The following is a 27,071-nucleotide window of genomic DNA, read 5'->3' as shown; positions in this document are numbered from 1 at the left end:
TTTTATTTATGTAAAATTAATTCAACATACTAATACCAAAAAGAGTAATTTTGGGAGAAATGTTATAGTTTTTATTATCTTATTGCAACGTGATCGTTATTTAAAAATCAATATTTTCTTAAGTTTAATTGCAGTGCAGTAAAGGAAAGTTGCAGCAAAGGCAGTTGTCGTAAGGCATATTTATAAATATTTTTGCTATTGAACAGTGCTGAATTGAATATATACAGGATGTCCCAATATACTGTGGACATCGAACTACTACGTATTTTTGGAGTCAAGATAAGTTCATTGGACATAATTTATCTCTATGCAAAAGTGCTTCGTTTGTCCGCTAGACAGCATCAAACTTTAAAAAAATAATCACATTTTTTCAAATATTTTAAGAACCCTTATACCGATTTGAATGAGATTTTGGGTGTCTATGTTTTGCTAAGTGCTCTAACATTTGACTTAAAAAATTTAAGAAAAAGTACGGGAAGGGTAAAAACTACCTCCACCCCTACATAAATTTTAGAATAAATATTTTTCAACTCTACCGACGGCCGATTTTCTTTTCGTAAAATGGTCCCTCTAATATTTAGGTACTACATTTCTTGTTTCTTGTAAAAAATCGCCACCATATATACTTTTTGAGGAAAAAAACATATTTTTCCGAAGCTGACTTCCAAAAAATATATTTTGTCACATTATGGAGTTATGGAGGCGCATAAAATCTATTATGCTATAATAATCTAGTTCGAGAAAATATGGAATCTTATGTTAGTATCACAAATTATATTTGACGATAAGCTTCGTAAAAAGCTTAACTAAAATAAATAAAAATTAAAAAAATAATTTTTAAATTAATAAAATTAAAACGTTCGGGATTATCTTTGATTAATTCCCTCTAACGGACAAACGAAGCACTTTTGTATAAAGGTAAATTATATAGGCAATTAGCTAGTTATTCTATGTCCACGAAATATTGGAACTCCCTGTGTATTTTGTAGATCTGCTTTGGAAAAATAAATTCTTCGAAATTTTTTTTCACAAAAACTATGCGATGTGGCGTTTTTTACAAGAGACTAAAATGTAGTAAATACTATAGGGACCATTTTACGAAAACAAAATCTGTTGTCGATGGAGTTGGAAAATATTTATACTAAAATTTATGTAGGGGGGGTAGTTTTGACCCTTCCCGTATCTTTTCTTGATTTTTGTGAACGCCAAATGTTAAAGCACTTAGAAAACATAGATACTCAAAATCTCATTCAAATCGGAATAACGGTTCTTAAAATATCTGAAAAAAATGTGTTTATTTTTTTGAAGTTTGATGCCCTCTAGCGGACAAACGAAGCACTTTTGTACAGAGGTAAATTGTGTCAAATGAACCTATTTTTATTCCAAAAATACGTAGTAGGTATATTTATTATGTGATATTTTTTTTACTAAACTTACTAGGAACATTAATTTGTTCTAAAATGTTATGTGCACTACAATATTGGAATTTACTAAAACACCATAACTAAGTAATATTACGTCAAGTTTTCAAATTCCTCTGTAGAATCCCAAACACGTCGCTTTCAAACTCCTTCCCCAAACAATAGGAGGAGACAGGCGGAGATCGTAACCCCATTTCTCCCCCGAAACAATACGCTATTCCGGCGGCGCGGCGTCGACCTAACGGGCATTGTTTTTGTGCCGCCGCTGCGACAAAAACGCGACGAAGAGTGTGTCGCTGACAGAATTTTAGCGAGATTTTAATGAAAATCATACAGGGGCGTGCAAATTACTTCCTTCGTGCCACAAATTTCCCGGTTTTTGTTTGCTGAAACAATTTAGAAGAAAGACGACCGTTTTAAATATCCTTTTATGTTTAATAAAAAACTGATTAGATTATACATTGTGTTCAACAAATTAATATATGGAAGTACCGTACAATAAAAATAGTTTTATAATCAAGAGGCTTATGATTCACCGTCAGTTTAAAAAATGTAATGTAATGAAATAAAAAATGTAATGATGTAAAAATGTAATGAAACTTCACATATATGTTGTGTGAAAGTCGGAAATCCAGTTAATGTTAACAATCACTAGGAAATGCTAACAGCTACATACCGGACCAGTGATATTGTCGGGAGTGACAATTACTAAAAGTTGTCAGTGAAAGTCATTCTATTGTACAATAGGGAGCGCGTTGGTGGAAGTTGGAACAAATAAAACTTTTAAGAACATTGAAGAACATTAAAATTACAAGAAAACGATAACAAAACAGAAACTTACCCTTAAAAACATCAAGCGTCTATCCCATATCATGACTTAACGACTTAAATAAAAATCCCATTGCTAATATAATACAATATATTAATTTGAAACTTAATTTAATTTAATCAAACAAATTGCGCAACAAAGCGATGCGCAACGTTGCGTTGTACAACTGCATTACCCATGCACGATGGTAAAATTTTGATCAAACTTTTTATTAAAAGTTGTGCATTGTTCGAGAAACAATCATGTCCTCAATTGCCATTGCGTCAATTATTATCATATGTACCCTAGATGATGTCGATAATACCAAAAAACGAAAAAGAAACCATAGAATTTGGATGAAAGAACTAAAATATTGCACAACGAAGCTCAACACACACATACACTACACAACGCGTTGCGCAGAGTCCTGTTGCACAAAAGAATTCAAACATTCTTGAAACCTTATCAAACAATTGCGCAACGCATAAAACATTACCATACATTGGCAACTCGTTGCACAACAGCCTGTGTTGCGCAATATGTTTGATAATGTATGGGCCGCTTTACCGGAGTATTTGATTTTGAAGAACATCCTCTTCATTGATAGTTAATGAAACTGTAGGATGTTTGAACTCTATATTATGTATTTTTTAATTTGAGGTAGTCGTCTTGAACAACTTGGATCAAGATAAATAACTACATTTTGCGTAATTTTCATCTAAAGGAGTAAAAAAGTTCTATAAAAAAACTTATTTTTGTTCTTTTCTTAATAATGGATGGCATATTAAAATATAATATATTTCTACTCAATATTTAATTTGTAATTGTTTTTTATATTTAAATATCTAATTGTTTTATATAAGTATTGAACACAACTTCTAATAGTGCTTATATTCTGTCATCCTACACTAGTGGTTTCCAAGCTTTTTGTACCTGCGCCCCCTTTAAAAAAATGTAATTTCATAAATACTCAGCTAATATTATAATTTATTTAATGGGCTACAAAATAATATACAATATTATGTAAAAATATACATAAAAAATAATTAATTTATTATAAGAAATAATTATTTTAAATGTAATAAAAACAAATCTTACAAAAATACTTGTAAATTTTTGGTTTGTATTAGAAAATGATATATTTGAAACAGCTGCATGCCCCCCTTACAACAGTCTTGCGCCCCACTAGGATGGCGCGCCCCACAGGTTGGAAACCACTGTCCTACACAATTGACACATTACACAATGTATTACATGTTGCATACCAACTAAATTCATGTATTTTTAATTGCATAACAATTCTACGCAATTAATCATACATGTATTTAGGTGATTGGTGATTTGCGATTTAGATTATTAGCTGGGCCCGAATTCTGTAACTTTGACATATAAACGTTACGCTATCAAAACGGTGAGCGCAAGTATTCGATCAGCGAAACTCAAGGCAGTCGATTTTGGTATTCTCGTTTCCATGCGAATCGTGTGCTGGATACGCGCTGAGCACATATTGGCAACATCACAATTTCTAAGTAGCTAATAGCCAAAAGTTGATAACTGACGGATGTAACAATGAAAAATGTCAATGTAACGTGAATTTCATAACCTATTGTTGAGTTATGTCAAGCTATTTTTCTATGAATATGTTATTATTCTTATTAAACGAGGGAAGTGTTGAAGACTCATCTCAGCATTTTCGATGTTTTGAACAATATTTATAGCTGCCAAGTCGTAAATTATCAATTACTTATTGAGGAATTTATAGAAGAAGTAGTAATTTTCACTAAAGAGCAAGATAACGCACAAAATCACAATTTTTTCGATTTTCACTGACAGTTCGACAAGCACAACGATCCTTTAAGGCAACTGTTTTCAAAGCGCTCAGCGCAATCATTAAAGACGCTAAGCGCGTAAGACGATAATACCGAAATCGTTAATTAAGTGCGCGCTCAGCGAAAATTAACGTCATATACGCTGAGCGTCTAAAAGCGCTTAGCGTTTTCAAAGTTACAGAATATGGGCCCTGATTTGCTTTGTAAGGAGTGGGGAAGACGGAACGACGAACGACGGTTGTTCGGTTTTGCTTTTGCACTTTTAATATGTAGCAGGTTTCTGTGAACTGCTACTTTTATTTTACCGTGAAAATATCGCTGGTAGCGATTTTTTGCCCAACTTTACGTCGATGACGATTAGTTTAGACAATTGAAGTATTGTTTTGTATGTGGTTCCACTGCTGTCTTACGTCTAGAAGTCGTTGATTCGAATCAAGCAGCAGAAATTGTCATGAAGGCTTAGCGTCCTGAGGTAATAAGAGGCGACTGAAGCGTAATACTAGTCTATTACATTTCTTGTGTACCCAACGGCTCTAGTATACTAGAAGTCAGAATGAAAAAACAATGCTTAGTTTTATTTCTATTTTGACAGCTACTTTTCACTGAACATTTTTTCTCTCATTATTCTTTTTTGCATGACTCAAAATGATGAATGTTTGATGTTAATCAAACGAGATCGAGGCCGCCTAAACGCCTCATAATAAACCGTTTAGTCGCTATAAAAAAATCGAACGATGGTAACGGCTAGACGGCAAAAGAGTATTCTTAATCCTGTCGGCTGGTGTCGCAATAACGTTGCTGCCTGAACGTCTTCAAAGGAGTCCAAAAGACTCTGGAGGGAGTGAGACAGGACGATAAAGACAGGAGGTTCACAGAAGGTTTTTAAATATTTCTATTGCCTTCCATGTTTGTATATTTAATTATTATATAATGATTGTAGTGTTTTGAGACATTTTGAGAAAATATTTAATACGTCATGCTTTTTCGCAAATGTATTTATTCAGTTTTTTCATATTTTGTTTATTTTGTATCATGAAATGTGATTAGTAGTCTTATATTGACGAGTTGTCTTAAACCGCTATGCGTTTTTGATTATAAAGTAGCTTTGTATTTCAAGACGGAAGATTTTGTATTTCAAAAAAAATCTAAAGAACTGATTTCTGTTTCTGTTGCAGTAGAAATATGTATTCCTCTAAAGCTACTTGAGTATTTTGGTACCATTTACGAAATATTACTACAATTGTTACACATTTTACAAATAGTTTCATTGATATACAGGATCATGAAATGTGATTAGTAGTCTTATATTGACGAGTTGTCTTAAAACGCTATGCGTTTTTGATTATAAAGTAGCTTTGTATTTCAAGACGGAAGATTTTGTATTTCAAAAAAAATCTAAAGAACTGATTTCTGTTTCTGTTGCAGTAGAAATATGTATTCCTCTAAAGCTACTTGAGTATTTTGGTACCATTTACGAAATATTACACGTTTCTTGCTAGATAACCATTTAAAATTACTGGGTCTACTTTTGATTGTGCATACATCTTTTGTTTTTAGTCAAGCAGAATGAAAAATAATTCTTTACCGGTTTTGTCTATAAGTTTCTATACAATACTAGTGTATACTTGTTTTGTTGTAATTATATATTATTTTCAAATATTTCAAATTACTAAGCATTAAAATGCAGTGTTAAAGTATATACAAAAGATGACAATCGTGTACAGAGAAATTATGTTTCACTTTGTATATTGTCAACATTTCTATTTGTATTATTTGTTTGGTGAAATAGGTTGCAAACTAGGCATGAACAGCACAAACAATGGCTATTTGGGTTTTGAAAATGTCAGAATACCAAGAACAAATATGTTAATGAAAAATAACAAACTATTACCTGTAAGTTAATTAAAAAATGTAATACTAAAAAATGTTGTTAAGAGAGATTAGGAAGAGATGTATTAAGTACTGTTTAATTATTTTAATTGGATAGTTATGTAAAACAAATGTGGACTGTTATTCTTTTACTATTAATATTCTTCTGAATTTTTAATATTATTGGTTTTTATATTAATTTAAATTTATATGAATATTAATAATTAAAATTTAGTTTACTTGGTGATTATTGGCTCTTAAGTATGGTTGCATTAGTAACCAAATTATTTTTTTATTGTTGATATGAGTGATATTGGCTCAATCAATATTTATTTTTTATCAAAATTATAAAAATAGGTATAATAACACAGAAGTTTAGTAAAGCATAAAATTAGAAATATGAATTATATTTCTGAAATAGCGAATGAAACTTGTTTTCATGGATTCGTAAAAATATTTCAAGCATTTTCCTGTCATATGATTTTCATCAGATTCATATTTGTATTTCTGTCGTAAATTTAATATTTGTCGCCAAATACAAACGGAAAACGTATTTTATGTACGGGAAATTTTATATAAAAATCCCATTACGCTTGGAAACGAGAAATGTGTCGATTTGGTAAAAGAAAAACACCGCTATGGGGAACATGAAAAAAGGAAAAACAGAAAACGTATGTGTGTGTACGCTTGTGCCTAATAGGACACGAGCGAAATAAACGTAAAATCCGCTGTGCAATGTTGCCAGATGCAGTGTTCTGAAAATTACAAAAACGTTAGATTGATTATTTTGTTAAATGGTTGTGGTTAAAAATTGTGTTGTAATATTGTGTTGTAATATTGGCCGAAGTGTCACAATTTAATTGTTTTACTAATGATTGCTAATATTAGTGCTAAGTAACATCCTATTTATGTGATTCACTTCACGTTTTGCTCTTGATATCTTTGACTATAATTTATCAACAAAATTGATTTTGGTCAAACGAACCTAATTTCCAAAAATAATACAGTTTTTTTAGTACAAAAATAGACATTTTATGTATACATTTCATTTTTAACAACAAAGTTTTTTCGAGTTCATTTTTCAAGTGACAAGATAACCTCACAACTGACCACAGATATAAAAGCTTTCAACTAACTGGACTGGTGTAAACAACGTGAGCCAGTTCTGCCCGAGCCAAGAGCTGGCGTACCAGTAAAACTGTCATCAGCTAATGTAAACGTGTAAACAACATAGTCCAGCGTAGAGCTATTGATGAGCCGGCGCCGCGCCGGTGTACCAGTGGGACTGGCGCCAGCCTGACACGTCCGCAGGGCCTGATACGTGTAAATCTGTCTTTAAATTAAATTTCTCAGTAAAAGTAAGTTTTCCTACATCGTCTGTTTTTTGCCATTACCCTTCACAATAACTTATTTATTTTTACTAGAAATATATTTTTAATAAATTCTTAGAATACCTTCATTTATTGAGTACCTAACCGTAAATCAAAACTCTTTTGGTAGTTTTTTATTTAATGGTTTATGGACTAACTTTACCGAAAAAAGTGGGATTTGACGATTTAATTTTAAAGTTGGGCAACGCTGCCCCCATGAAACAACATTACGAATCTCAATTATATCGGAAAACAACGTATCTAAGGAGAGGTAGGCATATTTCAATATCAAAGGATCGTGGGGACGCGCCATGAACGGACCTGCCCCTCCTACTCTGCTGGGAGAAAAGTCGGGGTGCATATGAATTTGACGGTTTCGTTTGATCTCGAAGTATTAGATAAGGCGGCGCCGAATAAAAATGCGAATTGCTTCTAGCCTTGAATTACGCCCTCTTATATTTTTCCTCATCTTGTCATATCTAAAAAAGTGTTTGTAAGTTATTGTATGTTCCTGCTATTTTTTATTACCCCATATCAGGTTTTCTATCCGCGATTTATACTACAATTGTTACATATTTTACAAATAGTTTCATTGATATACAGGATGGTATTTTTACTAAGTTATATTTGTTTTAACAGAAGACTATATTTTTTTGCTCAGTGGATTTGCCACAAAATCCTTATTCCAGTAATACCATCGTATCATATCTATCCAAAGTAGTTTTTGAAATATTATTTTTATATCAAATTTTCGACATATTTGAAACTTTTTTAATACTAAGATGTCTCTAATTTGATTAATGCTGTTTTTTTTATAAATACAGGGTGATTCGCTGCGGTGACACGTTAGACGTTTATTGAGAACCGGTGATAGGATTTTTTTAAAATTCTTATTTGTATATAAAGGCACATTATTTGTATATAAAGGCACAGCTCCATCTGTCTAAATTATTTTCAGCATTAACGGTGTTCCGCTTCGTACTAAAAGTGGTAGCATCTTTGTTACTTTAAATGGAACACCCGGTATATTATTATATTTTTCGAAACTACTTTCATTATATCATATTTTTTCTATTATATTAACCTACACTAGGCATTTTAGGACATACATTTACATGAACTTTTTACTTATTTTTATCTGCAAAATATGCTGGCGAAGTTTCCGGAATACAGTTCGGACCACCCTGCATATCGAGAAACTATGGTTACGGTCGTTGAATTTGGCACTTTGTAAGTTTAATAATAATATTTTCGTACTTTTGTGCTTAGGCGTAAAAGTGCTTCACTTTTCACTTTTATGCCTAGGCATAATGGGCACCTACCCCAGCATAATTCAGGCAGAAATTTACGCTATCGAAAATTTACGCTTAGATAGGAACTATCGAAAATAGGAAATTTCTATCCTATCCGATAGTCAAGCAGCACTAAAAACGCGATCAAATCAGTAACCATCAATTCGAAGTTGGTCAAAGAATGCCTAGAGAAACTCATCAAATTAGGCAAAGAAAAAAAACTCCTACTCTGGGTGCCTGCTCACCAAGTGATAGAATGCAATGAAAAAGCAAATGATCTAGCTTGAAAAGGAACGAACACTCCTCTAACTGGACCAGAACCGTTCTGTTTTCCAAGCGGGAACCAACTGATGAATCTGGAAGACGCCATCCGTAACCTGGACTGGGTGTCCTCCAACGGGCTAAGATACGCTAAAAAGTTCCTCAGAACTTACGATCGATAAAAATCAAGGGTTTTCCTTGATTTAAGTAAAAACAATCTTCGGATTGTCACGGGGTTTCTAACAGGACACTATCTCTTCAACGAACATCTCAGAAGGCTGAAGCTGAGAAACAACGGTGGATGCGGATTCTGTGGGGAAAAATGGGGAAACACCAGAACATACTATCACTGAGTGCGCCGACACACCGATCATTCGTGCCATGAACTTTGGTACGGCTAATGTCGAGGATGGAGAGCTGACCTCTGTGTAGCCGTATCAGATACTGGCTTTTGTTAAAGCCCTGAGACTGTATGATGAGTTATAACTCGTTATAACTCAAGAAAAGGGAACACACAATAAATCTGTAAGGTCGCGGTGGTTAACTCCCTTCCTAAACATTCTACATTCTATGCCTAGGTGTTAAAATGACTTTTTTATAGTGTCAATCACGTCGCAAAAATTAATACTTTTGTGACGTTTGAAAAAAAAACATTTAGACAAGTCAGAAAATAATATAGAGAGAAATGCATATATGAGCAAGATTTGTTATCTGTATAAGTAATTAAAATTTTTAATCAGTGAAAAATGAGCTTCGTTACTGAAAAATATGAAGAGAAAAATATGAACAGAACGTTCGTTCATATTAACGCGTCATCAGCATTTTGTCGCTTATTTCCCCATAGTACTTTTAGGCACCGCAGAACAATAGTTCTTTTTTGTATCTTTGACTAAATTTGACGTTTCCGCTAGATTAAACCTTCCCCCTTTCCGGTCTCCCTCTTTTCCAATTCATCCACCTAACGCTGCTGGCGGCGCTCTTCTTTTTGCGCATGTAATGAGTTGTTGACTGATTAAAAAAAACAATTACGAAGGACGTGAACATACTATAATAGAAGTTCCACTACCCCCCATGACTCGGAGTAACAAAGAAGTAAACATATTTATTTACAACCGCGATATGTAATGTTGATATTACAGACTTTAAATTTTGAAATCTTATATTATACCGGGTGCGTCTCGAAAGTGGCTCACCCATATAACTTTTTTATTCTTTGAGATAAAAAAACGAGATTTGGTATGTTAGTATATGACCTAAATTAGGATTGATCAACGTATTCAACTGTTTTTGGCCACTTCGGTCATTGTTTTTGGTCCGCCGCGCGGCGGCCTGTTTTGCCGGAAATTACTACAACTTTTGATTTTTAAATGGAACCCTCGGTATATTTTTACTTTATTCGATAGAAAATGACACTCTGAGTAGAATGACATATCATATGTCAACTTTTGACATTCTCACTTAAAAAAATTGTATTTTAAATTTCAATCTAGAGTGCCTTGGCTGTGTTGAAAACATTAACTTTTAATCAAGGGGCCTTGGAATAATAAATTTGGTCGTATAATTTGTCCTGGCATGTTAAAAGATACACAAATCGTATTTTTAATCATATCTCATTTTTTTCAAATGGAACAAGGGTGGCTCATTGTCATATTTGGGAAAAGCATTTTTTATGACTCAAGCACTGTATATCTTATATTAAATAATGTTGGACCAATCACACTTCGTTGGTACACGCCTATATTACTGTAATTTCCTCTGATGTTATACAGGGTGTCCCAGAAATATGTGCAAGTATTTTAAGGGCTGGTAGATCTCGATAAAAGAAACATATTTTCTATTTATCATTTCTCAAATAAGTCCAAAATAACAGAGTTATTTTACTTTGAAAATTTCCAAAAAAAAATGATTTTTTGCTAAAAATTTGAGAACCACTGGATCTTTTCTGAATTTTCTTTCTTGTAAATTTAATCTAATACCTATGTTCCCATATTATCGAGAAATTATGTTTTTTAACTAAAAACTAAACAAATTTCCAAAAATCGTGAATTCCAAAAGTCGATTAGGAAGAAGATCCATCTTATACGTGGTATAATATTTTTATCACTCTGAACTAGACACCGAACCGAGCGGACTTGGGGTGCCGTGAATTTTTAATCGGCCTCGGGATTAGTCCTCTCCAGCTTTACATAATCTTCTCTCCCGTCATCGTAGTCGGCGTTGAGTCCCCCTCCCTCCCCCCTCCTCTTCCGCCTTTCTCCCTTTTTTCCTTTTTCCCCGCCGGCTACGATCATGCGCTCTCCTTGCCCCGCGCGGCTCGTGCTCCCCCTTGGGTTCGGCGGCGCCGTCGTCATGGCGACGCTTGGTGAGCCCGCGGCCCGCTATGGAAATGAGGAGAGTGCATGCATGACGTGGTGGATACATGTGTGCGTACGTATGTGTACATAGGGGGGAACAGGTAGGAATTTTCTTGTCGTCGTCGTCGATGGGGAGCTTGTGAGAAAATGTTACTTGTCGATGATAATGATGCTGGGCCAATTATTTTTAGTTTATCTAGATCATATATACTTGTACTTATGTGGATACTTACATAAATAACTAAAAAAACTCCAAAATAAAAAAAAACCACGGATAGACGTATCTTTCGTGATTTCAAAATCGGTATGGTATCGGATGCCGGTAAAATCTCAAAAAGTTTTTTACCCACAGGATGATATTCATATTTTTATCTAAATAAGACTTTCATTAGTTATTGAGAATTTTTTCTTGAATTATACAGGGTGGCCCGAACTGTATTCCGGAAACTTCCGCAGCATGTTCTGCTGATAAAAATACGTAAATAAGTTCGTATAAATGTATGTCCTAAAATGCTTAGTTTCGGAGATACAGGGTGTACAAGTTTCATTGTTATTTTCATTTTTTTCAATTTTTTTGAAGTATCGTCAATATTTGGGTAAAAATTGGTGTCTGGGAGTTTTGAAGGGTAATAACTTTTCGTCCGTACCCGTATAAAACTACTGAGTGAAAAAATGTACTTTTCCGTGATTTTTGGCGTAAAAAATGCCTCTTGGTAAAAATCACTACGAGCAACCGTTCTTAAGATATTTAGAATGGAAATAGTCAATACATGTTATTATTGACTAAAAATAAACATGTTGAGTAGATAGTTATTTGATTGAAATGATAAATTTGGGAACTTTTCATTTTTTTTAAATTAATCATAAATTTTTCTTCGAAAAAATGATGATAAAACAGTTTCTATTGAGCTTTTGGCACAAAAACATTTCAAATTAATCGATCAAAAGAACTTACCTGAAGTTCGATCGTAATTATATGAAGATCCAGTCCGAAAATATTACATATCATTTTTAACAAACCTAACAAACCAACTTTAACATGTGCTCAAAAATATGAGATGGCATGTACTACATTGTTAAAAATGATATGTAATATTGAGGACTGTACCTGAAATATAATTTATGATTTCACTATAATAACTCAACAAGTTTAATTTATGTCAATGATGACATTGTATTGATAATTTCGATTCCAAAAATATCTCGAGAACCATTACTCGTAGCGATTTTTAACAAGAGACCTTTTTTACGTAAAAAACGTTGTTAATGTATATTTTTTACTTACTAGTTTTATGCAGGTACAGACGAAAAGTTATTACACTTCAAATTAGTTAAAAAATATGTAGGTGGCGCCCTCTACAAGTAAGAGTCATATTGACTTCAAAATGAAATTCTTCATGTCAAAATACTTTTAGATACCAATTTTCATTCAAATATTGACGTTATTTTAGAAATTGTTTGGAAAAAAACGAAATAAAAATGAAACTTCTACACCCTGTATCTCGGAAACTAAGTATTTTAGGACATACATTTACATTTAGGACATACGAACTTTTTTTACTTATTTTTATCTGCAGAATATGCTGCCGAAGTTTCCGGAATACAGTTTGGACCGCCCTGTATATTGAATTGTTTATCTGTTTTTATAGTAGAAAATACCTCTGTGGCGGATTCGTCTCTTAAAATCCAATGGGTTTTTCGCCACTTTTACTGTAAGAAAAACTACAAAATATATAAGATTAATTTAAGTTATTTTTTGTAAACACTGCTTAAGTGCAGGCGTTAATTTATTTTTTTTTTAAATTTAATTTAATTATAATTTAGTATATTCAGAATGATTGTATTTTTCAGAATTTTTCTACATATATCTTACTAATGTGAAATTAAAAAATAAAATGTAAATTGCCATTACCTCTTAAAGTGTTCTGCGTTTGTTTTGAACGCTTGGTATATTTCGCTAACCGTGCCACCTTTAGCCATATTTTCTTAATTTGCTGAAGATTCTACAATTTAAAAACTGAATTTTATATCTTCTCTGTAAATTTTGATAATAATAAATTTACTAATTACACTGACTATTATAAATAATTATATTATAATGAAAAAAATATAACTAATTCGTTTTATAAATGCTTTAATCTATTTTAAACGTTCCTTTAATACAATTTTCTTCAGCAATTGTTTCGTTTTGATATAAACTGGAGACCTAATTATACTCATTACAAGTAAACAACTCTACTTTAAGATAAATTACTACTTGCACTCCGCTTTCGTTCACAACTAAATTAGGTTTAACAGGTAATAATTTAACATTGCAGAAGCTAAACTTCTTTAAATATCTCGTAAAAAAGTTTGTAAAAAAGTGTAGAAGTTTTCTGTTTATATAGATACAAGTCAAAGAAAAAAGTTCGAATCTGATGTGTAACTTCGTATGTAAAATATTTACCTGATGTAATGTTTAGTTTGTATTTTGATGCGGAAGTTGAGTTTTATTGTACAGGGTGGCGCCTCTCATAGGACGGGAAGGTTTCAAGGAGAACGGTAGTTTATATCGAAATTAACCTTTGGGATCATATGTCGGGTAATTGAAAGCATTTTATAAAGATATATAGAGTTGTACAGGGTGTTCCCAAGAAAAGTTACACATCAAAGTTGTGTTTTTCGTAATGGAACACCCTATATATTAATTGATTTTCGGATTCTAGTAAAAAAATAAAGGTGAGTTTTATTAAGGAAGCAAATGCCTAAAATGTAAGGATTTTGACATATTTCACATTTTGTAAAAATGAAGAGGAAATTTTAAATTTCAATAACAGCTACCTACCTAAATTTTAATTTACCCTGTATAGCCTGATACGAGGCCTGATATTTAACTACAATAACCATTGTATGTTAAACCAAATTAAAATTTGACCCGAAAAGTTATACAGGGTTAGACAAAATTAATATGGAACATTGGTGGTAGGAACATTAAATTTGCCTACCCCTCAGACAAAGATTTTCCTAGATATTTTAATTTTTATGATTTTGCATCAGTAGATCTTTATTATTTGAAAAAATCTAGGATGGCTGTGATATACCTTTAGTTAATTTAACAAAAATTATAGGATGTAAAGTAAAATACTTATCGGTAATAAAAAGATATATACGTTTAAAACATATTTTAATTATTACAGAATTGAAACTAGATATAAACCTATAATTATGTGACAAAAATTAGCTGGATAAAATCAAATGCGCTAAATGTTTCCTTTTTTGTTAACTGCATAAAATGATTTTCTCTCTTTTCAAAAGATCTTTTGATTTTAAAAGGCTACGTAAAGTTCTACTTCCAAAGGCAACTACAATTATTTCTCTCATGGTGTCGACAATAGTTGGTTGGGTTTTGTAAACACTGTCTTTAACATATTCCCAAAGAAAACAGACTAGATAAAATCAGGAGCATTTAAATATTCTATTAATTATAGAATAGAATCATATCAGTTCTCTCTGATGTAGGATAAGTTTGCATTTTCGGCAAATTTCTGAGAATTTTTTTTTGTTTTAACTGAGATAAAATGATAACTAGTTAAAATTGGACTAATTAGACAGCTATGTTCAAGTAACGTCAGACATATCGCAGCCACCTAGATTTTATCAAATAATAAAGATACTGACTAAATCATAAAAATTAAAATGGTAACGTAACCTTAATGGTATTTTGAAGAGACATGAATTCCCCATCGAATATCGGAATAATATACTGGGTGTTCAATTAAAAATAAAAGAGTAACTTGCTTTTAAATGTGACCAATTTTCAATATTAATTTTGTCTCATCCTGTATAGCTTTTTAGGTCAAGTTTTAATTTGATTTAAAGTACAATAGTTAATTTAGCTACATATTAGGCTATACCGGGTAATTGCAATTTAGGTAGGTAGCTTTTATTGTAATTTAAAAATTGTTTTTTATTTCTAGAAAATGTTAAATATGTCAAAAACCTTATATTTTAGTCATATACTTCTCTTACAAAACTCACCTTTATTTTTCTCCCAGAATCCGAAAATCAATTAATATATAGGGTGTTCAATTAAAAAAAAACAACTTTGATATGTAACTTTTTTGGGGACTCCCTGTAGAACTCTCAATATTTTTAAAAAGTGCTCTGAATTAACCTACATAGGCTCACAAAATTTCATTTTAGTACAAACTGTCGTTCTTCTTGGAGCCTCCGCGTCGTATAGAAGCGCCACCCTGTATATACACACAACCAAACTTATATGGAATCACGCTTTATTTTTGACTAAATTTCTTGCAAGGATAAAAATTGGTATACAATACAATTTAAGATAAGGCTTTTTGTTGTAAATAAACATAATAATAAAGAATAAACGACTGCTGGCGATTTATTTTCTTTTGAATTTTGTGTTCAGTAGTAAAATCACGATTGTCCAGTAATTTTAATTCAATCCAAAAAAAATCAAAAATGTCTTATGTTGGATTAACAGATCTACAGAGGGGAAGAATTATTGCCCTCACCGAACAAGGAATGCTCCAGAGAGACGTAGGAAAGATAGTAGGCGTTACCCAGGATGTTGTATCGAAAACATATGCAAGGTACTTGGAATTAGGAACACACAAGGATAGGCCCAGACAAAGTCGTCAGAGTCACAACTGAACATCAAAAATGCCTTGTGTGCTAAATTGCTAGAATAAATCCCAATGTTTCTCATCCAGAGCTACAAAGACAGCTTCTGACAGCTACAAGTGTGAACGTTTCAGTTGAAACCATAAGAAAAAGGCTTCGTGCACGAGGGTTTTACAGTATGAGAGAGTTACGGATCTCGCAGTTATCTCGGCAAAATAAAATTGACCGGCTAAATTGATGCCTTCAGCATCAAAACTGGACAACTGAGAATTGGCAAAATGTTCTTTTTTCGGATGAGTCTAGAATTGGCCTAAGATCAGATAACCATCGAATACGGGTTCTCAGATCTCCAGGAAGACGAGCGAGACTTCAGGCTGCCAAATCTGTACCAAGATATAAAGGAGGAACTGTACTGTTCTGGCGAGGTATTATACTGGGAGCAAAAACTCCATTGTTATCACTTCAACAAATTTTAACGGGTCGGAGATATGTTGATTTGATGCTAGAACCAATCGTTACTCTTTGGAGAGCTGCAATTGGGGATAATTTTACCTTCGTGCACGACAGTGCACCTCCCCATACCAGCAGAGTAACTTGAGAACGTCTTGAAACGGAAGATGTCATAGTTTTGGACTAGCCTGCCTATTTACTAGATCTAAACCCTATCGAACACTTGTGGGAATAGCTCAAAAGAAGGGTTAGAGCTCGTCGAAACAATCCAGGAAATCTCGCTCAGCTTATTGATGCAGCATTAGCAGAATGGGAAAACAATTTAAATCTTAAGTTCGTTTCAGAAACCAAAAAAATACCATTTTGTGTATTTTGGGAACTGATTAATTTTTTGTATTGCCATGTGAATTATATTTCATTAAAAGTTATTGGTAAGGACTGAGTTTTATTCATAAACACAAAATTTTAATACATCTCAAAAATTATGAAAAATAATAGATGATTCCATATAAGTTTGGTTGTGTATACTTTAGGCATACATATACATCCTCAATACAAAATATTTTCTCCTATCTTGTTTCGGACTAGTTATTCTTATGTTAATTAAAGACACCATCTACTAAACCATTCAAATTTATGTATCTAACTTAAGGCCGCCAAATAAGGGCAGTTTCGCCACAGAAGGACAATTTCTAACCATAATTAACAAGGCTCTACGGTGCGATAACGCCACCACGGATTATAATTCCCGGAGAAATATACACGTACTCTGCATAGATATCGAAGCGGACTAGGGATAATCGCCCTGTGCATGAATAAACAGGAGCCGGCTCACAGGAAACGCAGGACACGGACGGGACACTACCGTCTACGACCGAAATGGCGAACGGTAAATAAATCCTTACCGAATGTTTATTCATAAGCGGCCAGCTGGACATATTTAACTCCCAGGCTGGTCCTGGATTTACGTTTCGGTACGTCGCGCGTCGCGTCGTTCGTCCTGCTGTCGGCAAGAGTGTTATTCGTCGTTGACATGAAAATCGGACATTTTGGTTTGGAATAGTGTTATTATCAACAGAATATTTTTTTATTCAAAAAAGACTTTATACAAATACAACATTCAGTCAGTGGCGTTTTTATATCGTAATATTTTTGTTTGGTTGTTTACTTTTCTATTGTTTATACAGGGTGTTTCAAAAAACATGTGCCATCTTTCATGGGGAGAATTCTCACGTAAAAATAAAATTTATTTTTCATATCAGCATGTGCCCGATTTGGCTTTGTTTAGTAGCTACAGGAGGTCAAAGTCTTATTTTTTGTGCGTTACTGACTTTTTTTTCTCTTACTAGCAAAAGTGTGTAAGCAATATAAAGCCGATTAAAAGTTGTATTTTGATATTTTGTCAATTTTGATCTCCTCGATGAGATAAACGCAATTTTATTAATCACAATTAAAAAATAAAATTAATAAATCATTTATTTAATGTAATTTATTACAAAATTTTATTAAAATTTATCACACTGTCAGAGGTCTCTTAAGAGTAACAACAAATTTAAACATTTTATTATAGTGAGTTTACCGTTAATTCTGTAAATTTACAAAGCCTTAGTAAATATTAATAAACTTAATAAAACACGTTTTTATAATTATAATATTTATTATAAAGGTTTGGCTCATTGCCATCTCTTCTTGTCTAGAGGAACCTTGAAAATTGCCATTAGATACAACATAAAAAAACCTGCAAGAGAAAAAAAACACGCATCTAATCAAAACATTCAACTTACCAACTTAGAGACTAAGTCCTCTACTCAATTTGTCCTCCAAAACACAGTAAAGAATAAGTAATACTTGAGATATGTTGATATATAGAGATCATGGAACAATTATGTTTACATAAAAAAATCGATAAAATTAAATTATAATAAATGTAGATTGTTAATTAATAATATACATAATTAATATAATATACTTACCCTTAAATTATAAAAACATTAATCACCCACGCTCTGAGACTATCTCCTGAACTATTCTTGGTATTTCCTCCTAACTACGTTTTCAATCGAATACTTAATGCGCATCAGCTTTACAAGGAGTCACGTGACGTGGCGTCATTTTTTATTAAATAAATTATGGTAAATTTACACAAGTTTTTTAAATATGTCTTGACACATGCAATTTTACTACAAGATTGACCTGATTTAAATTTAATTTATAACTTCACAAAACTCATTGTGAAAATAATATCGTTTAGTAATAATCATTTAATAATAATAAACTGATTACATCTGCAAAATTACATTTTTTTGTGAAAGTATTCAAAAATATCTTATTTTTACAAGTTTCTTACTAAAAATATTTTAATATATCAATATTTTTTTTTTGTAAAATTACTTTATATTTTTTTCACTGTAAATATATATCTAATTCTTTCTTTCTCTCTGCTGTTCCAGGGAAAGATGGGCCTCGGACCCGGCGGCCACATGTCCCCCTTCTTCTGCCACAACGGCGACCCGCTGTCGCAGCCGCCGCCCGCCCATATGGGCATCCCCCCGTACCAGCTGGACGGCAAGGGCGGCGCCGCTGGTGCCATGGGTGAGTACGGGGGGCCGGGCGCGGGGGTCCCCCCGCATCAGCCACACCGCCCGCTCAGCCCCGCAGAGTGGCGACGCCTGGGCCCGTTGCTCGCCGCCACAGGTACCACCACCACCCGAAGAGGTCGCGCCGCTGCCCCCCAACCAGGGGGCAGCGAGGCGAGGTTGTCGGTATTAAAAGCCCTGGTGTTTTTGTTTCACGAATGAAATTAATGTATAATATTTTATATTAATATACAATATTTTATAAAGATATCAATATGTTATACACATATATTTTTTTGGATTTTATGCAATTATTTTTTATTAATTATTATTAGATTACTTTTATGCAAATAAAAAGAGACAATAGAAGTTCAAAATCAATGTTAATTTTGAAAATATTACTCAATTTTGTATCAGAGCCATTAAAGGGCAACGACCCAGCTACATCGAAATTCCTTTTATATTAAATTTCAGTCGAACAGAACAAATACTAATACTTATTTCACAGCTAACTAGCTTATTCACTACCAGCAGGTCATCTTTGCCTGTTCTTGAATTTCCGCGGTTCACCTGCTGCACCTGTTTTGTAGAATATACAATCCCCACGATGTGGGATACTTGATCACAGGATAAGGGATACTTGATCACTTATTAAACAACTAATAAAAACTACTTAAACTGCAAAAATCAATAAATTAAGTACAACTTAGTGAGAACAAAACTACTTAGAAAGAAAAACAGGAAAATAGTTATAGTTAACTTTATTTATACATTCAAAATTATATATATAAGTTTCAAAAAATTAAGCCTTCTCAAATATATCTAAAGGTTTCTGAAATGTGTAGAATAGACTCGTTCTCCTTTTAAAATAATATTTTGATCTGGAGTTATTCCCATAATATCCTCAAACTTCACATCGCTAGTATCTGATTGGACCATTGAAAATATTTTTTTGCTTTCGTCTGTGCATTTTAATGACCAAACCAAACCATTGTCATGATCAACAGAATTTACCACGCATAAATATTTGTACATAGATAATAGCCTTCTTCCTCCTTTAAAAACTACAATTACAAATTTTCCGACCTTTAAATTATCAACACTGACGGGCGTTAGTTCTTGATGTCTTGATAGTTCTTGTGTCTTCTTGGTTTTGCGCCTTCTTTTCGCTTATAGGTAAATCTTCGGCATCTAAAAGAGAAAATCAAATTGACCAGACTCCTGCAAATAAGGCTCTTGCCTGCAAATTTTAAAAACTAATAATAGGGGATACATGATCAGTATGATCAAATATCCCATGTTGTGATCATGTATCTCCACATCAATAGTGATCAAGTATCCCAATAAAAACGTATTTCAAATAAAAATAAATTTTAACTTACTGTTTAAATGTAGAACAACCTCAGTATATATTTTAAATGTAGAACAACCTCACTATTTTACAATTTAAAAAACTAAAATATGTTCAGTAATACAGAAAATATAAAAAAAACCTAGGAGCACATTTATTTACTTTACTGCGTGGAAAACACGTTACGAACTGCGCCGCGTCCAAACATGAAACTAGCGGGTATATCAAGAGCTCCACACTTTTTTCCGGATTTTGACTTTTTGCCCTGGAAGTGATAAATCTCTAAAAAGGATTAAATTTTTGAATAAAATGAATATGATCAAGTATCCCTAGTGATCCAGTATCCCCCACTTCCCCTACCTATATTTCTTTCCACAGTCACAATACCTTTCAGCGAAACTAAAATTTATATTTAGTACCTACTTTATTTAAAGATTGCCACTACCCTTTCCAGACTCAATTTCTAGATGCGCTACCCTGTATGTCATCATTGACAAAAATAAACAAAGTTGATTGGATAGCTATTTGACTGTATTGATAAATTTTTAAGTATTTTTTTTTAATCAATCATGCATTTGCATTGTTCTAAAAAAATCTATGATTAAACAGTTTATTGGGTTTATGTTGACCCTTTAGCACAAAAACATTTCCAAATTTATTATTTCAATCTAATAATAATTATCAATATTCCCATTCAAATATTGACAGTAGTTCAAAAATTATTTGGAAGAAAAAAAAATAAATAAAAATGAAATTTCTCCACTCTGTATCTCCGAAATAAAGCATTTTTGTACATAAATTTATACGAACTTTTTTACTCATTTTTATCTACAGAATAGATTGCCGAACAGTTACGATTACAACTCCCTGTATATTTAGAGATAACAGTACATATTTATATAATCATTCAAAGTTTTAAAGATTTATTAAAATCCATTTGTGCCAGACTTTAAATAAATGCCTTTCTCTAAGCTTCTTTTGATTTATTTATGAGTACTATTACTTATTCATTGACATGTATTATTACACATTTCCAGTAATTCTTACATCTTTCACCGTAGCAAACGTTGTTTTGGCTTATTAATAGTAAAATCACCACTTACTTTCACAGGTTATGTTCTCTTTGTTAACAGTGTATCTCATTATTTTAAATCCTTTTCGTCTCTTTCATTAAATATTTTTACCAAACAAAACTTACTAATATTTTTGTTTGATAATTAGGAGTAATATTTTATTTGTTTACTTTAATGAATTATTATCATTTTTTTTCGGAGATATAGATACCTTTTTCAATTACAGTCAGTATTGTAGAGTTTTCACTAAATATAAATAAATATATTTTTCCTGTGTTACTGAAATTTATATTGATATTTTTTTATGAAACGAAAAAACCAGGGATGTAATTTTTAAAAATCAACAAAAAACATATATATGAGTGGTGGAGGGCAGTAGCCAGATTGCTGCTAGCTTTTTGTGTCAAATAAATATAACAAATCATAAAATATGTTCCGTTGAAGTGCCGTGTTACTCTTAATTATAAAATACCATTTTTAAACTGTTGCAATTGTATCACTAATTCTATCAAGTGCCTAAACAAAAAAGTGTAATATATTTTGTGATTTTATATATTTTGAAGTGTGACAATGCTTTTTTATTTATTTTTTGTGTATTGCATGATCTGTCATATACATTCGTGTCATAGAATTACTGTTAGACTAGTAGAATTTGAATATTTTGAATTATTCTTTGTAATTTACTTTTTTATTTTATATGGAATTTCTACTTATAGATTTTGACTGATATGGAGTTGACGTATTTTTTCTGTTAGTCTGATTAGATTCGCATGAATTATTTTAGGCAATAATTGGATTATACGAACGCGTCCAAATTGGTCCTAAATAATTAAGGAATATAAAATGGAAAAAATATACACTGAGATGGCAAAAAAACGGAACGGTTTTTTTTTGGTCAAGTTTAAAGCGTTATATTTTTTTGCTTTTAGTCCTATTGTTATAAATTTTTTAGCAAACTGTATATAAATCTGTCAACTTTTAAGGTTTTTTTTACCCTAACTTTAAAACACCCTGTGCAATAATTTCTTGAGTAACTTGTCTTAAAACATTATTTTTCTATCAGAGCCATGTCTCCTGAGTATTTTATTCTTTGACACATGTCAACACATGCCTTGGTTAATTTTTAAGAGCGAAATGAACTTGCCACCAACAATTTGTAATTTTTTCAACTATCACTTTATGGTGTTATCTTTTACGTTGTGTCTAGGTGCACGTTAACGTGTACCCTATTATAATATTTGGGTACACGGAAAAACCGGAAAGTTTTCCGCACTAAGTAATGCATAGCTATAGCCTGATTACGAAAGCAGCCTGTGACAATCAATTGATATTTCTTAAAAAACGGCCGAATGGCGTGAAATTTGTTTAAAATTTTTTGTAGAATTCACAAATGATAAATAATATACGGTTTCTATTTAAAATAAGGAATTTGATAGCCGCATTGTTTACACCGGAAGTGTCAGAAAGTGTAAAATATTTAGAAAACAATGTACCTACACCTGAAAATAAAGTTATATCGTAATCATACAAATTTTTATCTAAATTAGACAAAAAAAGAACTAAATATTTGGACAAACAAAAATTTATTGAAAAAATTAATTTACATAAGCTAAATTATTAAATTTAATTTCTAATGAGCATTTAAATAGGATTTAATTTACTTTTTATAAATATTAAAATAAACTGTAGGCGAATACATAAACAAAAATATTGCACAATATCGTGACAACTAAATATTCAGACACTTTAAGAAATATCTATTTTAATATGGCGTTACATCGGCATGCACATTTACAACCACTGCAAACCTATCTGGCATTGTTTTTATTAAATATTGACATACGTCAGGGTAAACATTTTGCCATAGTTCACCTAATATCATCGTGAAATGGGCAACGGTTTTTTGGGGATTCATCAGGGAATTTTTCTTTCATTTATTGTTAAACTATTTTTAGTAGTCTTAGCCGTATAGCATGCACCATCATCCTATTGAAATACAAAATTTATGTCTTGGTGAAGGTCTCTCGCACTTGGCAAGACTGTTTTTCAAAATTTCTTGATACTTTGACGCATTAATTGTGCCTTCAAACTTCTTAGTTCCATTGCGAGCATACACCCTAAAAGCATAGAGCCTTTGTGGAAATTTTACTGTCCCCTTGAGGAAATCCTGATGAAATACACACTCTATCGGTATTCGATATATTAAAGGAGTGGAATTGCCCTCAACGACTTCATTACTAATGTCTCTATCTAGTTTTCAGACTTCTCCAAAACATAGTTTTTGCTATATCAATTTAAGTACTTGTACTTCTTGGCGAGATACTCTTTATAGAGACACTTCTTTTATATTGTCCGGTTTTACACCGACAGCTCTAATGCAATAAATAATATAAAACACCAGAAAAAAAGGTATAAGGCGCCATTTCCTCCGGACGTCGCCCTATCGGCTCCGATCGGTCCTGTTAGTCCCACATGCCCTCCGAGAAAATGGCACATCTATCAAAGTAATTTACTGGCAATTAAAACGAAAATTAAACGTAAATCATAGGAAATAACTGGCCGGAGAGCCAGCAGCGCGCTCTTAAATGGCTCGGGGGTCGTAAATTATCGAGGAAAATGTTTGATAATAATAGCGACGGAAAATACGGTGTACGGACGCTGACGTATTGCTCTAAGAACGATACGTCACATTACGAAAGGAGAGACAACGGTCGTAAAAGAGTTTACGACGATGGACGCCGCGATAATAACCCTGAGGTAAATTGAAAATTCGATTGTCGAGTCAAATCATTTTATTGTTTAGAAAGAAGAAACCTAAACAATGACTTCCTATATGATCCCATGGACGTGCCTAGGTTTTAGCTTAGGGTGACAACACTTTTTAGCGGAGTTATTTAATTTTGAAGAAGGCAGTAACGATTTACGGCAAAATTGGTGAAAATAAAGTTCAGATTTCCTTACATACCTAATAGGCTTGGTGCATTACAGTTGATTTCAACAAATTCCAACCGCAACGCTTCAACGGCAAAAATCAGAAATTACCTGTTATATTAAAATAACATTGAAATTTGTTTACTAATATTTAAGTATTTTAGTTTTTTGCTAGTGCAATTTTAATAAAATTGCCGAAAAAATGTTAACGCGTACTTAGGGCGTTGTTGGGTGCATAAACATTCAATAATTCAACTTTCCCGGATATTCAACTCTCCTGAAACAACATCTAACTTCATAGTCTCACACCGATTTGATCAAAAGCAAAAGTAGATTCAAGCAGTTCGACGAAACAAGTGAATACACAAAGTGCTCGTTACATACTCAAAAAAATTAAATAGACATATTACTATGAGAGGATAAAATACAATTTGAACTATTAATGGTATACTATTTTTATTCACCTAGTGATTAAATGTTTTATGAACATCTTCTAAAATTATAATTATGTACTTTTAAATAATTTTGTTATAATCGAAATAGCACCAGTTATGCCCCACTAACAAAACCGGTGATTAAAACTATGCTCGCTACCGTAGTTGAACTCATCTCAAAAGTTTTTTCAACTGGAATAATAAATTATAATACAAGATAAGACTTTCTGAATATATAAAAAAATTTACTTTATTTTTATTTTTGGAATTTTCACAAATTTCATAACACTTTTAGAATAATTAAGTAATACATTTTTCGTATTCTCGCTATTTAAACCCGTGTATTTGTAAGTACTAGTTGTTTACGACATTCTCCGATGGTGGCAGCACTGACGGAGAATGCACCAAGCCTATACATAAAGGGTATCCCAGGCTGAGCGTGCATTGGAAGTTTCTAGAGAACTTTTTGATCGGTAAGTTTTTGCACATCATTGTTTTACAACCCGATCTATCGATTAAAAATATTTATCCGGCGGCACTTCCGGAAATACCGGAAGCTAACAAGTTTCTTATTTTAAATGGGTACCCCCATTTTTTATTACATATGTACTTAAATTCTCTGTAAAATTTTATGTGTGTATGAATTTTGTTATCGAACACTCTATACCTAACGTTAACCGTTTTTGAGGAAAAAAATCATTAACGGATTGACTTTAGGGTGTAGAGGTTCGATAAGAAGGGATTTTTCGAAACTCAAATTCTAAGGGGTGAAACCATCCCTCAAATATTAGAATATTTGTTATTTGAAAACCGGTGAGTTTTTCGGAAAAACTCTTAAACACGTATATTTTATTTTGTGGTTTTACATATTTTAAGATTTTTTAAAAATCTATACAGGGTGTTTCATAAAATATGACCATTGAGTAATCACGATTTTGCTTAAACTGCTTGACGTTTAAAGCTGATTTTTTGTGTAGAAATTCGATATGGAGGGGTTTCTCGAATCTCAAATTCCAAAAGAGTGAAAACGCCCCTCAAATATTACAATATTTGTTATTTAAAAAACGGTTAGTCTTTCGGGAAAACACTTAAACGTAATTGATTAACCACGATTCTGCTTAAACTGCTTGACGTAAAAAGCTTATTTTTGGCAAACGGATTTTTGGTAAGTCAAATTCCAACGAGATGAAACTACCCCTCCAATATTACCAAGTTATATAATAATATCACCATATTGTTTTTTCTCATGCTGACATAAATGTGAGAAAATTTTATCCAGTTTGTATGTTAATGGAAATTTTTACTTTACTTTATCATCACCATCACAAATGATTAATTCGACGCGAACGTAGTCGCGGGTACACGCTAGTATTGTATATAGGTGAAGCCTATAAAAGCGTTAAAAATAATATTGCTTCCTTAAAAAACGGAATATCTCTATTTTAAAGTCCGCAGCAAATGTACATGGTGTTAAGTGGACCTATTCACTGCAAATTTAAGATATATCTTCATTAACAAAAAATAGTCTATCGAGAATGAGAGTCCCTTTTAGCGTGGTCCCACATGTCCTTCGCGTTACGTGTGCTCGGCGAGAGGCAAATAAGGGCTGGCATTAAACCCAGCACGTGATCACTCGACACTCATGCGGTTTTAATGACTAACCAAATCGGACCCTCGAAGGGTCGACGCGGTCCATGTCAGTTCGCATGTAATGCTCGATATGATATCCATAATAGGGCACCATACCATTTTTATTGATGTAATTGAATTTTACTTTTATGGAGCTATCAACTTCCTTCGTAAACCTTTTCATACAGGGTGTTATATAGTTTCCAATCTGAGATTTTCACTCCTAACTTTTTTTAAATAAATATACATGGAATGGCATTTAAACATATTGTTACGAATCATATCCTCTACCTTTGTGACGGGTTTGTTTCTGAAAAAATTCTGGGCATTTCGCTACTGAAAGAGAATCTAATTTTTTTTTGTAAACACCACTGCATATAATACAAACGGAAATTAGCTTGTTAGTGGCTCTTTAATCGTAAAACAAATTTGAATTCAGTAGGAATTGCGTTAAAACAATGCCGTAACTGCGTCTCTGCCTCTAAAGATAAAAAAAACGTAATTGTGGAATCTGTAGTAGTACGGAAAATAGTAACTGAACTTAAAATTAGTATAAACGGTCTCAAATAAGTTTGGCGTAACGCTATAAAGGCATTTTAACCAGTACTTAACATGCAACATAGAAATTTTCTAGCATCGCGTCATCGATCGATATCGACCAGGTAATTACGGAATATTGTTACTAGATTCCTCGTTTGTGAAACCATGACGCATTGTAGGAATTGCGTGAAACTAATAGGGAAGCGTATTTCAGATGCCTGCATTGTACCTGTAGACACAAATAAGGCGCAATTAGG

At 32.6% G+C, this 27,071-nt stretch overlaps 1 protein-coding gene across 6 annotated transcripts in view; it reads left to right on the top strand.

Moving 5' to 3' along the window:
* The window catches only part of LOC115883697 (protein pangolin, isoforms A/H/I/S), a 480,212-nt gene that overhangs the window by 397,159 nt on the left and 55,982 nt on the right, over nucleotides 1-27,071 (top strand). For 4 of the 6 annotated variants that reach the window (XM_030902099.1, XM_030902091.1, XM_030902123.1 and 1 more), the window contains exon 4: nucleotides 18,725-18,974. In XM_030902099.1, the coding sequence (XP_030757959.1) occupies nucleotides 18,725-18,974 (250 nt within the window). The remainder of the gene's footprint in view (nucleotides 1-18,724; nucleotides 18,975-27,071) is intronic. The other 2 variants (XM_030902094.1, XM_030902102.1) reach the window with 2 other exon arrangements.

Source organism: Sitophilus oryzae, unplaced genomic scaffold (genome assembly GCF_002938485.1).
Source record: "Sitophilus oryzae breed Bouriz unplaced genomic scaffold, Soryzae_2.0 scaffold_111_pilon_pilon, whole genome shotgun sequence".
NCBI lineage: Eukaryota > Metazoa > Arthropoda > Insecta > Coleoptera > Curculionidae > Sitophilus > Sitophilus oryzae.
Note: the sequence above shows the minus strand (reverse complement) of the source record. Positions and strands in the feature narration are given on the sequence as shown.